The sequence below is a fragment of the Lepisosteus oculatus genome, chromosome 5 (assembly GCF_040954835.1).
Source record: "Lepisosteus oculatus isolate fLepOcu1 chromosome 5, fLepOcu1.hap2, whole genome shotgun sequence".
In the NCBI taxonomy this organism is placed as follows: Eukaryota; Metazoa; Chordata; class Actinopteri; order Semionotiformes; family Lepisosteidae; genus Lepisosteus; species Lepisosteus oculatus.
This window is the reverse complement of record NC_090700.1, coordinates 56273503-56286620: the sequence shown is the minus strand read 5'-3', so window position 1 is coordinate 56286620 and position 13118 is coordinate 56273503. Positions and strand designations below refer to the sequence as shown.

Below are 13118 nucleotides of genomic sequence, written 5' to 3'. Positions count from 1 at the left end.
ATTCTGTTGCGTCTTTTTTCATCATGGACAAACTGTTTTATAAGAGCAAAGATTGCTTACAGACTCAGTATATCTTTAACTTTTTAAAAAATTTATTGCGATAAATAACAAGTTAAAAATATGCTAATAAAAAGCTCAATACTCAAATCACTACTCGGTTTGACCCAGCTACTAAAATAGGTTAGATTTACGTTTCCCAATGAGATGAGTATAAGAAAAGTAATTGGTAGTCCAAACTTTTAAACAAACCTAGACAGCTGTTAATTAGTTTTGCATCAGTGTATGTTTTATACCAGAGTTAAAATAATAAACTTAAACATGTTCAAGTAATCCTTTACTTTCACTTTTCTGGGTTTTGTAATATATTGCCTGGAAATCAATGTAGTCTGGAAATGTTAAACAATTAGAAATAAAAATATGCTTCCCAAGATTGTGTATACAGTACATACCAGATTCTACTGAGTACTGTAAATACCCACAGGGCAAAGAGTTGGTGTTAAGCCCAACGTGGGCGGTGAGTTCAGAGAAAAGCTGAGTAACTCCTGTATTGATACTGTATGTGATAAACTGAGTGGTTACAAGAACTCAGTCTGTTTAGCCTTGCACAGAAAAGGCTTTGTAAACAGTCGGTCAAGTAGAAAGCAAGGACCATAAGAAATCAAGATACAGTACACTTAATGTATGAGCAAAAACAGTTCAAGGTTTTTCTTGGTGTTACACACACCCTGTACTACTAATTTTTATAACGTTGTGTACAATTATGGTCACAAAATTAATATTGCTGTCCTCCAGCCAGGTATACCACAGACTATAGGAATTTCTGTCACATAATAAAATGATTGGATCTTTTTAGTCTCGAACACAGCAGAGTGTGGAAAGAACGGATTTAACACCTGAAATCCTCAGAAGTATCGACAAATCGATAAAACATGAACCAGGCACAAGTGGAAACAACAGGGAAGAAGATTTTAAACTGAGCTTCTTTGCACAAAGGGTTCTGGTGTCTGGTACAAGCTGTCCAGGCATGTTGTTTAAACTGGCTTCATTTTAAAAAGGACTGGATGACATCAATTAGTTACTAGCATCAAAACAAGCTAGATAAGCTGAATGTTGTTTTTTTTGTAAACTTTATTATGTTCTTTTTCCCTTGCTCATCTTGTGGTCTTATGGCATTTTGTATCTCTGCTGGAAGTAGGCCAGTAGCTGGCTTTCTTCCACGAGGGTGTGGAACAGTCATTTTGCACCATGGCCCCAAACAGGCTGGTCCAGAGCTTGAAACCAACATGGTGGTTACAATGATTTAAAATTATCATTCAAAATTAGAATTGTCCTTCAGATACTTAGAAAATCTATAGAACTATCATGATCTTTATGTGATGATATGCTGATAGTTGATGTTGATGGGCAAAATGTTTTTAAAGAGCAAAATGTATAGTAGTGTCCTGTTTCAATACAATAATGAGCCCCCCTGCTTTTGTAGTTTGCTGTGATTATGAAAATCATCCCCTGTAACCACTTATCTTGGACATCTGACAAACAATACACAGTGTTGATTATCTTATTTTATTTAATGATTCCTATAAGCCATTCATGTGATTCACTTAAAGTAATAAGAGAGAAGTAAATCCGCATGCACAGTAAAATGGACAGGATTTGGCAGAGGCTTGGTGCTGGTCATTTTCATGAATCAGATGGAATCTTGGACAAGACACCCTATAGTGTCGTAGTCAATCGCCTGTCCCTTCTGGGGAAACACTGGACAGAAGTTTGTCTTCCTGAACCTAATGACTTGTGCAGCTCGGGCAGTTGTGAGGGACATTTCTTCATCTGTCTTGGCTTTGCATATCAAATGGCATTCTTTACTGTGCAGGTAGAGATTGAATGTAGTACATTTAGGGTCTCTTGTTTCTTTGAAATACAGTACCAGTCAATTATACACCAGCAGAATGATAGTAGATGAGTGTTGTGCTCTATGCTAGTTAAGGCTTGCAAGTTTTGCCAATGTTGTTAACAAGGAGTTCTCTTTCTCAGTGATATGAAACATATCACAATTCAGCATGCTGGAACAATAGCACTTTCAATGATGTTTTGTAAAAAGCAATTGCTCTGTCAAAATAATTCCCATGGAGCACAAAGGACAGTCTCTCTTCACATCAGTGATGCAAAAAATTTAGTAAGGGGTCAGGTCTGAGGTGATGCTGGACCTTATGAGTGATCTGCAAAAAAATAGGTGCCTTTCATTTTGTTTATGTTTGTTTTGTTAAATTATTTTGTGTTAGTAATAAGTGAACTGTTAACACATGCATATTAGCTGGGGGTTGCAAGGCTTTTAAGCCTATTTGCGACTCCAATAATTATGAACATCCTGGAGAATCTGTTTTGAACTTGACAATTGTTTTATTAAGATGATGAAATTGCTGACAAAAAATATTAGTAGTGAGAGGAACACTGATTGATTGGACTTGTTTTTCTTATGTTCAAGCTGTCAGATTTGCTCTGAAATCTTACTTCTGTTGTTGTCATTTGGAATGAGACCCCAGTCTTCAGCTTCAGGTTCTATAATTATTAAGACACGGATCTGGAAAGGACTCAGGCTCAATTAAAGTCATTGTAAAAGCCTACTGATGGATTAGAGTCACAGGTATGCTGGGTAAGGTGGCTGTGGTCAATAACAATAAGTTCTGTACATCATTTGTAGAATTCTCTCATTAAAGGCTAAAACTGTCTAATTGCTGAGCAAAAAGACAGCTGAATGTACATTTATAGCACTTTTAATTACCTGTGGCTGTTCATAAGAAAAAGCAGCAGGAATCATGCTGATACCTGAAGAGGACACTAGGACACTGCTTGTAGCGTGTTAATGGTTTCCTTTTTGAGTTGTGCTGCACTTAAAACTCTAGATCAGCAGTCTGTCACATTATATGTATATTTATATAAGGACGGGGCTTGTACTGGCACACACTGCCATGATTCTTTTGTAATTGATTTGAAATGTATAAAGATCATCCTTTCCCTTCTCATTAATAACAGTGCCCCCAGAGAAGTGCGAACAATATAGCAATTAAACCTGTTGATGAAAGCAGGGCAAGGGAAGAAACTGGTGCTCTCTGGGTGCTTGGAAAACCCTGTCTCATCTATAGAGATGAAATAAAGATGCAGGGGAATGAAACTGAATATCAGTGAAAGGAAGTGGTTGCAGGTGGGATAGAAGAACATGTGGTTTTACTTCTAAAACATTACAGAATTGATAGTGCCCCCTGGGAAAAAGTGTTGTAGAAAATGCATTGCTGTCACCAGCATTGTAAAACAACAATTAAGAAGAGAAATAGGATTCTGGGGTATTTTAGTTAGAGAATACACTAGCAATGATGGAGCTGAACAATGTCTTACATAATTGGTTATAAAAATGGCCCTATAATTACAGAGAAAATGGGACTGTATTTTTTCTGTGGAGACATTGTGAGAGCTAACTATGAGCAAGGCTCTCAAAATCTTGATCACTACAAAGCAAAGTGGTCACTCAGATGAATAATTCAGAATAATTGCCAGATTGAAAGGTAAAACGATGGCTTGTGTGCTCCAGCTGCAGTAGTGTTCTTCGCCCCAGGAATGACGTTACAGCACCTCCTCGCAGTTTTACACAGCCGCGGCTGTGTACTCCATACCCACCTCACTTCATCAGAGTTGGTAAGCCTGAGAGGACTAGCTGATGTGTGCTTTAAAGCACCGATGCACACATTGGCACATCCCCCAGGCTGGCAGGCATGGGTAGGCCAGGTGTAAGAAGCTACCAAAGCCAGTGTGTGAACCATAATACCAGCAGACCTGATGATGTTGAGCTGTAAGCTGTCCTGCTTGAACAGATTCCATACAGGAAACCTACATTCCACAGCTATTTCCCGCCTCCTGGCTGCCCTTCTGGGAGCTAGTGATGTATGTCCTCCTGCAGGTTTTGTGTTGACATGTTTCAAGTTGTGCCAGTATACTTGATTTCAGTTCCTGCACTGCCATTGACTATCCCTGCCTCTTATTACAAATGTGGGTAAGCACTTTCCTTCTTTCCTTCTCTCGGTAAAAGCACAGACAGTAATGTCGCTGACTTGGATCATTGCTTTCAACGCAACTGTGTGGGTGGTCTGTTTCAGTGTGCCTTGCGATGGGAGGTGTATGTACAGTATAGTACTTGCACAGAGAGGCTAGGGAATGACACAAATATTGTGCATTTGTCTTCACTGCGATCCCAATGTAAATATTTCTATATATTGCTAGATGGAGAATTGGTAAGAGATAGAGACTACACCTGGTATTGGGGTAATTATTATTAGTAGCTTCTCAGGTATCTGGTTCATTTTCTGATTTTTTAATCAACAGTCAAGAATAATTAGTCTTGATAAATTTTAAAGTAGTAAACAATGGAGACAGTTGTAAACAGACATTGTTCAGGACTGGCTAGACATCTTGCAAATACAATTTAATATTAATATATAACACACTAATTACAATTGTGTAGTGACACAAAATGAAACTGTCTACTAAATTTGAAACATCCCATGAAAAGGATTTAAGAGTAAAGACAATGTGGGAAAGTAAAAAAGAATATCTGGCTCTGTAGGGAGACTCACGTGAACAGGTGTTTACTGAACAAGTATGTTGTTACATTGGATCATCGTTGTTAAGCCCCATCCTTCGAGGTTCCCTGCCCTCCAGTTGATGCTCTTTGAGGTCCCCTGCCCTCCAGTCGATCCCCTTCGAGGTCCCCTGCCCTCCAGTCGATCCCCTTCGAGGTCCCCTGCCCTCCAGTCGATGCTCTTCGAGGTCCCCTGTCCTTCAGTCGATGCTCTTCGAGGTCTCCTGTCCTTCAGTCGATGCTCTTCGAGTTCCCCTGCCCTCCAGTCGATGCTCTTCGAGGTCCCCTGTCCTTCAGTCGATGCTCTTCGAGGTCCCTTGTCCTTCAGTCGATGCTCTTCGAGGTCCCCTGTCCTCCAGTCTATGCTCTTTGAGGTCCCCTGTGTCAGAGTGTGGCAGTGAGCGAGCCTGCCCATCGTTCACCTGAGCCAGGGAAGCTGCTGGGCAGCGAGTAGACACAGCACACAGCACACCTGAGTGCGGGAGAGAGTGACCCCCCTTGTTTCCTGCCCCTCAGGAAGCGGCAGCTGCAGTTTCTGCTGGAGGGGCGCGGGCGGCGGGCGGGCCTGAGCCCGGAGGAGTTGCGGGACAACGGCAAGGCGCTGGGCGAGGGGCTGAGCAGGGCCCTCTTCAACTACCCCAGCCGGGACACGGGGGCCGACAGCACTGAGGTAAGGAGGGAGCGTCCAGGACAGGATCCAAGTAGGAAAGGTGGCTCTTTCACAGCTGGTTCTTGGACGTGCTGGTATTGCTGATGTCCTTGAGTTCTCAGGCCCAAACCTCATCTCCTCTTACTCATCCAAGCCACAGCACTGCTCTCAGATGCACAGCAGTTTGTTGTAAACACCTGTGCAATACATACTGTACTGTACTTCCTCTTGTCTGTAATGAGAATCCTGCACCACACTACAAGAACGAGCTGTTGTTTTTGTACAGCAAGTCAGTGAAAACCCTTCGCTCCCCTAAAAATCAATAGGGAATAAGCAACAATTGATTACTAGGTACAATGTACTAATTCCCAGTGGTTGAAATGCTTAATTCATGCAAATTTATCATTTACCAATTTGAGTGTCTAATTGTGATATATATCATTTTGTTTCTCATGGCATAGTTTTATATCATTTATATAGGATTTATTCAGCTAGACCCCTGCCCATTTAAAAGGAGATCTTCTGACGTCAGTGCCTCCAACACAAAGCCCATTTACAAGGTCCTGATCAATGTTCAGTACTTTTTCTCCTCTTCTGAGCTCAGTGCTGCACCGAACCTGCACCTTTCAAAACAGATGTTGGAAGTATCTGGCATCATTTATCTATAAATGCAACTGTTGTGCAACAAAAGACAATGGAGCACGATACTTTACAATAAATGGCAACGCCCGACTATACTAAAAAAGGACTCCCCAAAACGTCTAAAACTTGGAATCCCCAAGTGCCTTCTGTCTAACATCTGCCCAAATAACCGTGTCAGAAACTGCAGTGTTCTTGTCAGCAGGATGAAAAGGAGTGACCGGAGGTAAAGTCAGCTGAGGATTCGATGTACAACATCAATAAAATATGTTTCAATAAAAACACGCAGTGCCTGATTTTCCAGAGTTAGGAAGAATACTTGTGAGTAAGGGCTATTTTGAATGCAGTTACTTGAAATTTTCTAAAATAACACAGTTTAGATACTGCATCACAAAGTAAAGCAAATACTGTATATAAACACATACAATAAAATAAACAAGCATACTGTTATTTCTGAAGAAATAGAAAGATTAATTTGGTTTCAAGGATAATTACTGTATTATGATTGTTGAAACAATACACAGCTCCATTAGAAATCTCTATACAGAATGCCTTTGATTTCACATGACATTGAGTATTAAATATATTGATCCCAAATATCTAGGTGTCCATTTAGCAATGTAACATAAAGCAATCAGAAATGTAATATAATTTACTAATGCTAATTCTAAGTTAATTAAAAGGCCCTTAATTATGATTTTTTCAATTCTTACATTCACAGGCTCCAAGCTATCTAAAAATAGACTACACCAATAACAATAATGTAAAAAGCAAACTAGCTAGCCACTGCATCTCTGCCAAACATAGAAAAATATAAAACCTGTAACATGAGCCAGCACATTTAACTTCCATATTAGTTATTGAATGTGCTTAAGGGAATTTATATACTGTCACCAGGCAAAGATACAGTAGCTTACCTGTAATATGCCTGATGTATTTGCAGCAACAAGACTATACTGCATGGTGATAGATCCTCTTTAGCCATCTGTTTCTGATTATAAAGAAATTATCAACCCATTCTTTGGGTTTTGGAATATTCTATGTGATGTAGAAAATTATGCATCGCTTTTTTAAATAAATGGAAATTGCATGGCAGTTTTCTTTAAAGAACCACAAATAAAGTCACTACCATAAACATCAGCTCTCGCCCTTTCCAGCACTGATTTAAGTTCTTTATTAAGGGTAATAAGCACTCTCCCTCCTGCTGTCACACACCCTAAGAGGCTCCACGGTCCAATGTCCTTTCCTTCTTTTTTTCTTTCTTTTCTTTTCGTGTCATAAGTTCTGTAACTCTTTGTGCATATATAGTACTGGGACAATGAAGTCAAAATTTCTATTTTTTCTGTGTCCTCAAGCGACTCAGATTTGAGATGAAAAAATGAATGTGAGGCAAAAGTACAGAATGTCACCTGTTCTCTGCTCATACATGCTTTAACACTTTAGAACGATAGATACCATTATTGTGTTCCATCCCTCCATTTCAGTTGTGTATAAGTATTGGGACAAATTGATTTAATGTAAAGTAGTATAGGACTTAGTATTGGTTACAAATCCCTTGCATGCAATAACTGCAGCAAGCCTGAGATGCTTGGACATCACCAAGCTCTCCGTTTGCTCCGTTGAGAGTTCCCGTTTGGAGTCGGGGAGTCTCCAGTCTCCATTTCAGTTAGTGACATCCATGTTTAATTGGATTTAAATCAGGAAATGAGCTTGGCCAGTCTAAGACTTTACATTTTTTACCCTGTAAAATCCTTGGTTGCAGTGCGCATTGAGGAAGTGCGGGCCAATGGGCCTGGAGTTATTGTCTTGTACACAGGCAGACAAGTGCCCTTCTGAAGTCATTCTGCTGCTGTCATCGGTTACATCATCAATAAAGATGACTGAGCCAGTTCCAGAGGAGGCCATGCAGGCCCACGCCATGACACTGCCTTAGTGCTTTAGGTCATCCATAGTTCCTTCTTTTCTCCACACTTTCACCTCACCATCACTCTGATAGAGGTTTGTGTTTGTCTCATTTGTCCATAACACTTTGTTCCACACCTCTACCGGCTCATCTCTGTACTTTTTTAGCAAATTATAATTGTGGCCTACCTATTTTTGGTGTTGATAAGAGGTTTGCATCTTGTGGTCTAGCCTTTAGAATTCTGTAATTGAAGTCTTCTGGGAACAGATTGTGATACCTTCACCCCTGCACTGTGGAGGTCCTTGGTGATTTCATCAACAGTTGTTTTAAAGTTTTTCTTCATAGCTCTTACAATTTTTCTATCACCAACTGCAGTTATTTTTCTCGGATTACCAGGTTGTTGCCAATTGCTTAGTACACCAGTGGATTCTTTCTCTTTATTTCAAAAGTTATTTCAAATGGTTGATTGTTGCTATGTTTTATTATCTCCAGGAGGCAATGTGTCATGTGGCAGCCAACAAAAACAATACAAATATACAGTACATGCACATGAGAATTATCTGTGGAGTAAGGTTATAGCCACAGATAGCAATGAGAACTTAAACCTGTTTGTTTTTAATTTGGGAAATCTGTTTCTGTGTTCTGAGGGGAGTAACTGGAATTCATTAAACCAAGGAAGGGTGAAGGGTCCTGTAGGGTGGAACATGTCTTACTCTCATAACTGATAGGCGTGGGGCAGGGCCAGAAGATCAGTGCCGATGACTTTCTGACATAGACTTGGTCTGACAAGACTCCCCAGTTTGCTCTTACTCCTCAGATCCTGATTCCCTCACCAGCAGATCAGGGTAAAAGTTCTGCAGGGATGCAGTTTCAATAAAAGGCTGATAAAACACCATCAACAACAAATTATCAACCTCAAAATGTTTAAGCTTCCTTAAGAAAAAAAATGCTGTGCCTTTTTTTGAAAATAGAATCAACATTTGTCTCAAAATGTAACTTTCAGTCCAGAACAGTCCCTAAATATATTTGTCTACCTTCTTCAAAGTTAATCCCCTGATGCAGGTTTGAGTGATCATCTGAGGGTGTTTCCTGAAGTCAACTGGCTCAGAGACATTCAACTTCGAAAGGTTTTGTCTCTAGAGTGGTGATAACACAATCATTTGTCTACAGAACGACAAGTGGGCGACATAATACACATCCTTGAGGGGAAGCAATAGAACAATACAGCTTGATAGACAATCCACTGATGACTCTCACCCTCTGAGTTCTATCAGTAACCCAACTGACAAGATCAAAACCGAAATTAGCCAATAGCTTAGCTGCCAAAAAATGCCCTTTAAGCAAGCTGAAATGAGTCTAATGAGTGTTTGATCCTGTGTCAATGCAACTGGAAGCACCTGGATAAGAACCACCTGACAGCCAGTTGTCCCAATGCTTATTTCCATCTCAACTGGGGAGACTGAAAACAAAAAGTGTTTTAATTCTGAAATTTACACACGTAAACACAGAAATACAAATAAAAGAGGGCATTCGGTTCTTTTACCTTCATATATCTGGATATTCTTATCCTTCAGCTATTCTGTTTGTCTCAAATACAAATACAGCAAAAATAGCTATTTCGACCTTATAGAGGGGACTGTATATCTCTTATATTTATTGAGCATATATTAAGATTAATGGTATATTAAGCAGCATAAGATCAAAGGTTTGAATACTGAACTCAAGTGCCCCACGGACCAGTGATCTTGTACGTGCTTCACAGTGTGCGTACATGTTATTTCACTGGAAATCCTAACCTCTACTTGTTGGTTGAGTGTTGAGTGAACTAGAATGTGATATCATTTGCAGATAGGAATAATCTAAACAAACAATATTTATGACAGTTGATATGTTAGTCAATAGTGTTGATGGAGATAGGGGCATTCCAAAATTTATGACCGTCATTGCAGTCGCCTAGAACTAATGCCAAGTACTGTACAGAAAATCACACCTCTGTTCTCTGTAGCGGAAGTCTCTTCCTCCATTAATTTGTTTGAAATGTGTGAAGGAATGTGAGGGCTTGGCAAGTCACAACACTTAGTTTTAACTTCCCTTTCCCCCTTAGGAAGCCTTTTCCGATGGCCCGGTGAAGACCCAGGTGTGCCGGGAATTCGTGAGCGGTCTGGTGAAACGGGCCGCCGACACCAACCTGAAAGCAGAGTCCCTGCACAAGCTGTGGCCCTCGCTGTTCGTGGAGCTGGTCAGGGACAGCGTGCTGGACATGTGGGGCCGGCCGGCGTACCGCCAAGCGTGCTTGCAGAGGATTTCACAGCCCCAGTGACGCCCTGCATGCTGCTCTCCGGCTGGGCCTCAGCCCCAGCTGCACCACGCCAGGACAGGGGCGCCCCTGCAGCAGGCCTCTGATGTGCTGTTCTTCTGATTAAAGTTTTTTTGTTTCAATAAGCAACATTTTTCACTTTCTACACTGCATTGAAGTTAAATATTGGAGCCCTCTTCTCAATGCAGTGACATTTAAGGAAAACTTTAGCCTCAGTTTCGCCAAGGACTGAAATGGTCTAAATGTCTTTTGGTCTAATAACGAAAAGACATCTCTCTGACCACTAGTCTCCAATTCCAGCTCTGGTTCCTCATAATGGCTTTCATTTGGCTAAAGCCGTCTTGCAAGAACCCAGCGGAAAGCACCCATGAGGTGGCTGGGACTAGAATTTAAGAAATATTAATAAAGATTAGTTTCTGTTGCTTTTGTTTTTCAATGGGAATTCCAGTACAAAGGTTTCGTTTTAGAATAATTCTCTCTACAAAAAAATATCTGAGTTTTAAGCATATACACAAATACATTTTTTTCAGGAATTGATTTTATGTTTTACATTATTTCTGAAGAGAAGTGGAGGAGGAATAATGTGCCTAGATGCTGAAAGTGATGAAGCAAAACTTTTGAACATAGAGTGTCTTCCCTTTTGGCTTTGCTTGTATGGTCTGACTTCCTTTTCGGGTCATCTGTCATATCAGCATGGTTTATCCTGTTACAGTATAAACCCGTTAATGATAAAAGTAAATGTCAGAGAGATTTGCTGGGTAAACGTTTGATAATCTTGTGGTGATTGTATATCTTAGGCTGTTAAAAATTGGGGAAAAAAATCTTTTCAACCTATTTTTCTCATAACTCTAAATATAAAACAAATAAAAAAAATATCTTTATCTTTAGTATAACATACTGACCATTGTAATGATGCACACTTCCCCATGGCTGTACTGTATGTACTGCACAGAAATAACCTGTGGTGAATAAAGCAACCTTAGAGACACAACAGTGTTTTGCTTAAGATTTTCTTGGAAATTTTAAGCATATTTTTAAGAAACCATAAGGTGTATATTTGCACAGATGAAGATCATGTAGTGCTGCCTCCGTGTTCAAATCATGCCTGGAGGAATGGAAAGGTGTTCGACTGAAGGTGGCAGGATTCCAACAAAAGCACGATATTCTGACATTGCATGTGCTGTAAGAGTTACAGGTCTCGTAGAGGCTGATGAGACTGGTACAGTGACCTCTCTCCCCAGGACTGTGGCAGAAGTGTCTCAGTATTGTGGGTTTGGTGCCTATAGGCTGTGCAAAGGTATGTAATGTGGTGTTCTCAATCCTGGATCTTGCCACACATGCTACTTAATCACACACTCTCCTTACATGAGTACGTGCATGATCTTCTCAAGGTTCTAAAAATAAATCTTGATCAAAACATCATTAATTGTTTTCTAATATGAGGAACAGAGTAGTTCCCTCATACCCTGGTCCCATAGAGCTGTCGCTTGGTTAGAATGGAATTCAGGAGATTCTCTGAAAAAGATGGGAACAGTAGTACGATGCCCATCATCATAAGGTCTTCATTTCATCTAACGGGGAAAGATCCTTCTTGGATGGCTACAGTAGCAGTCTCCTTTCTGCTTCAGTTCTGGTTGTGGAACCAGCATGTGGAATGTTCGTGACTGTTGAATAAATCATTTCATTTTCCACTCCAAACACAGATGTGTAAAAACCTTCGCATGCTTTCTGAAGGCTAAGTTAACATTACAGGAACATGCACTGTATGTGTATAATGTTTGAGTAGTGCGCAATTTCAGCTGGTTAGTATAGAACTGCAGAAATCGTATTAATAAAATTATTTAAATTTTTTTCAAAGATATTTGCTTTTAATGTCAGCAATGGATATAAAATAGGTTAATTTGAAATCAAGGACAACTCTTTTATAGTATAATTGTTTCAGCAGTATTCTTTTAATCACTTATGATGTGTTGATTATATTTCACTGAATAAAAAGGGGGATTCAACTTTAATTATGCCATTAGAACATGGAAATGTAAGTCGAGGAATCAAGAAGTACAGATTCCTGATCACATTTCCTCTGCAGGCAGTAGGACACAGAAGAAATTCAAACTTCCAGTAAGTAAAAACATTAATTATACTGTATACAGTACTGTGCAATGTGTTTTTTGGGGGCATTTAATTAGAATGTTTTGGAAGTTGCCTCCTTGAAAAATAAATTCAGAAATGAATTATGTTCCTTTTCTGAAACTGCCACTTTTAGTCCTATACAACATACTTCAGAGTGTCATTAAGGGTAGCCTGCAGATGGTCATTACTCACATATTTGTAAAATGATTCATTTTCTATTACAAGTGGTAAACCTGAGGAACATCAAACTATTTTTTATTCTTTTGAGCCTTTATAATTTTATTTCTTCAACACAGAATATGCTGTGCTTATTTTGAAAACTTGATTTTAAATTGAGAATAACTGATTCTTTTTTTTATTTCATACCCAGTTGCTTTTGGGCTTGGCTCTCCGGCAGGAAACCCGCTCTGCAGAGGATGTGACGCATCTGTCAAGAGCGGTAGGACTGACAGGGAGCAGCACCTCTCTCACAGGTGCTCACTGAAAACTTTCAGGAACCCACGAGTCACAGGGTCACTGTGCACTGAAAGCTACACACAGGGTGATGACTTACTTATGCGCTGATGGCTGTGCGATGCTGAATTAAATTGCATAACAGGAGTGTGCTCTAAGATTTTTCTTGAACTGTATTTAGCTAGAACTTATGTTCTCTAGTGGAACTAATTGGAATGCAGAGAACTAAGAATCAATTATCATGTATAGTAAATGCTTTTATCAGGATTGAGGAAGATAAAGCTATGTACTGTATGTCTCTGGTGAGGCACTTCATCTTCTAATAGAGCTCTTGTAAACATATCGACAAGATGGAGGCCCCGATTTTGTAAATTCTGTGGTCAGAGAGCTTGCCTTGGCT

General features: G+C 39.8%; 1 protein-coding gene across 1 annotated transcript in view; it reads left to right on the top strand.

Moving 5' to 3' along the window:
* Positions 1-11126, top strand: part of LOC102694672 (leucine-rich repeat-containing protein 49) — a 109494-nt gene extending 98368 nt beyond the window's left edge. The window contains exons 17-18 of the mRNA XM_015343365.2: positions 5144-5297; positions 9923-11126. Of these exons, the coding sequence (XP_015198851.2) occupies positions 5144-5297; positions 9923-10138 (370 nt within the window). The 3' untranslated portion in view covers positions 10139-11126. The remainder of the gene's footprint in view (positions 1-5143; positions 5298-9922) is intronic.
* The last annotated feature ends 1992 nt before the right edge of the window (positions 11127-13118 follow it).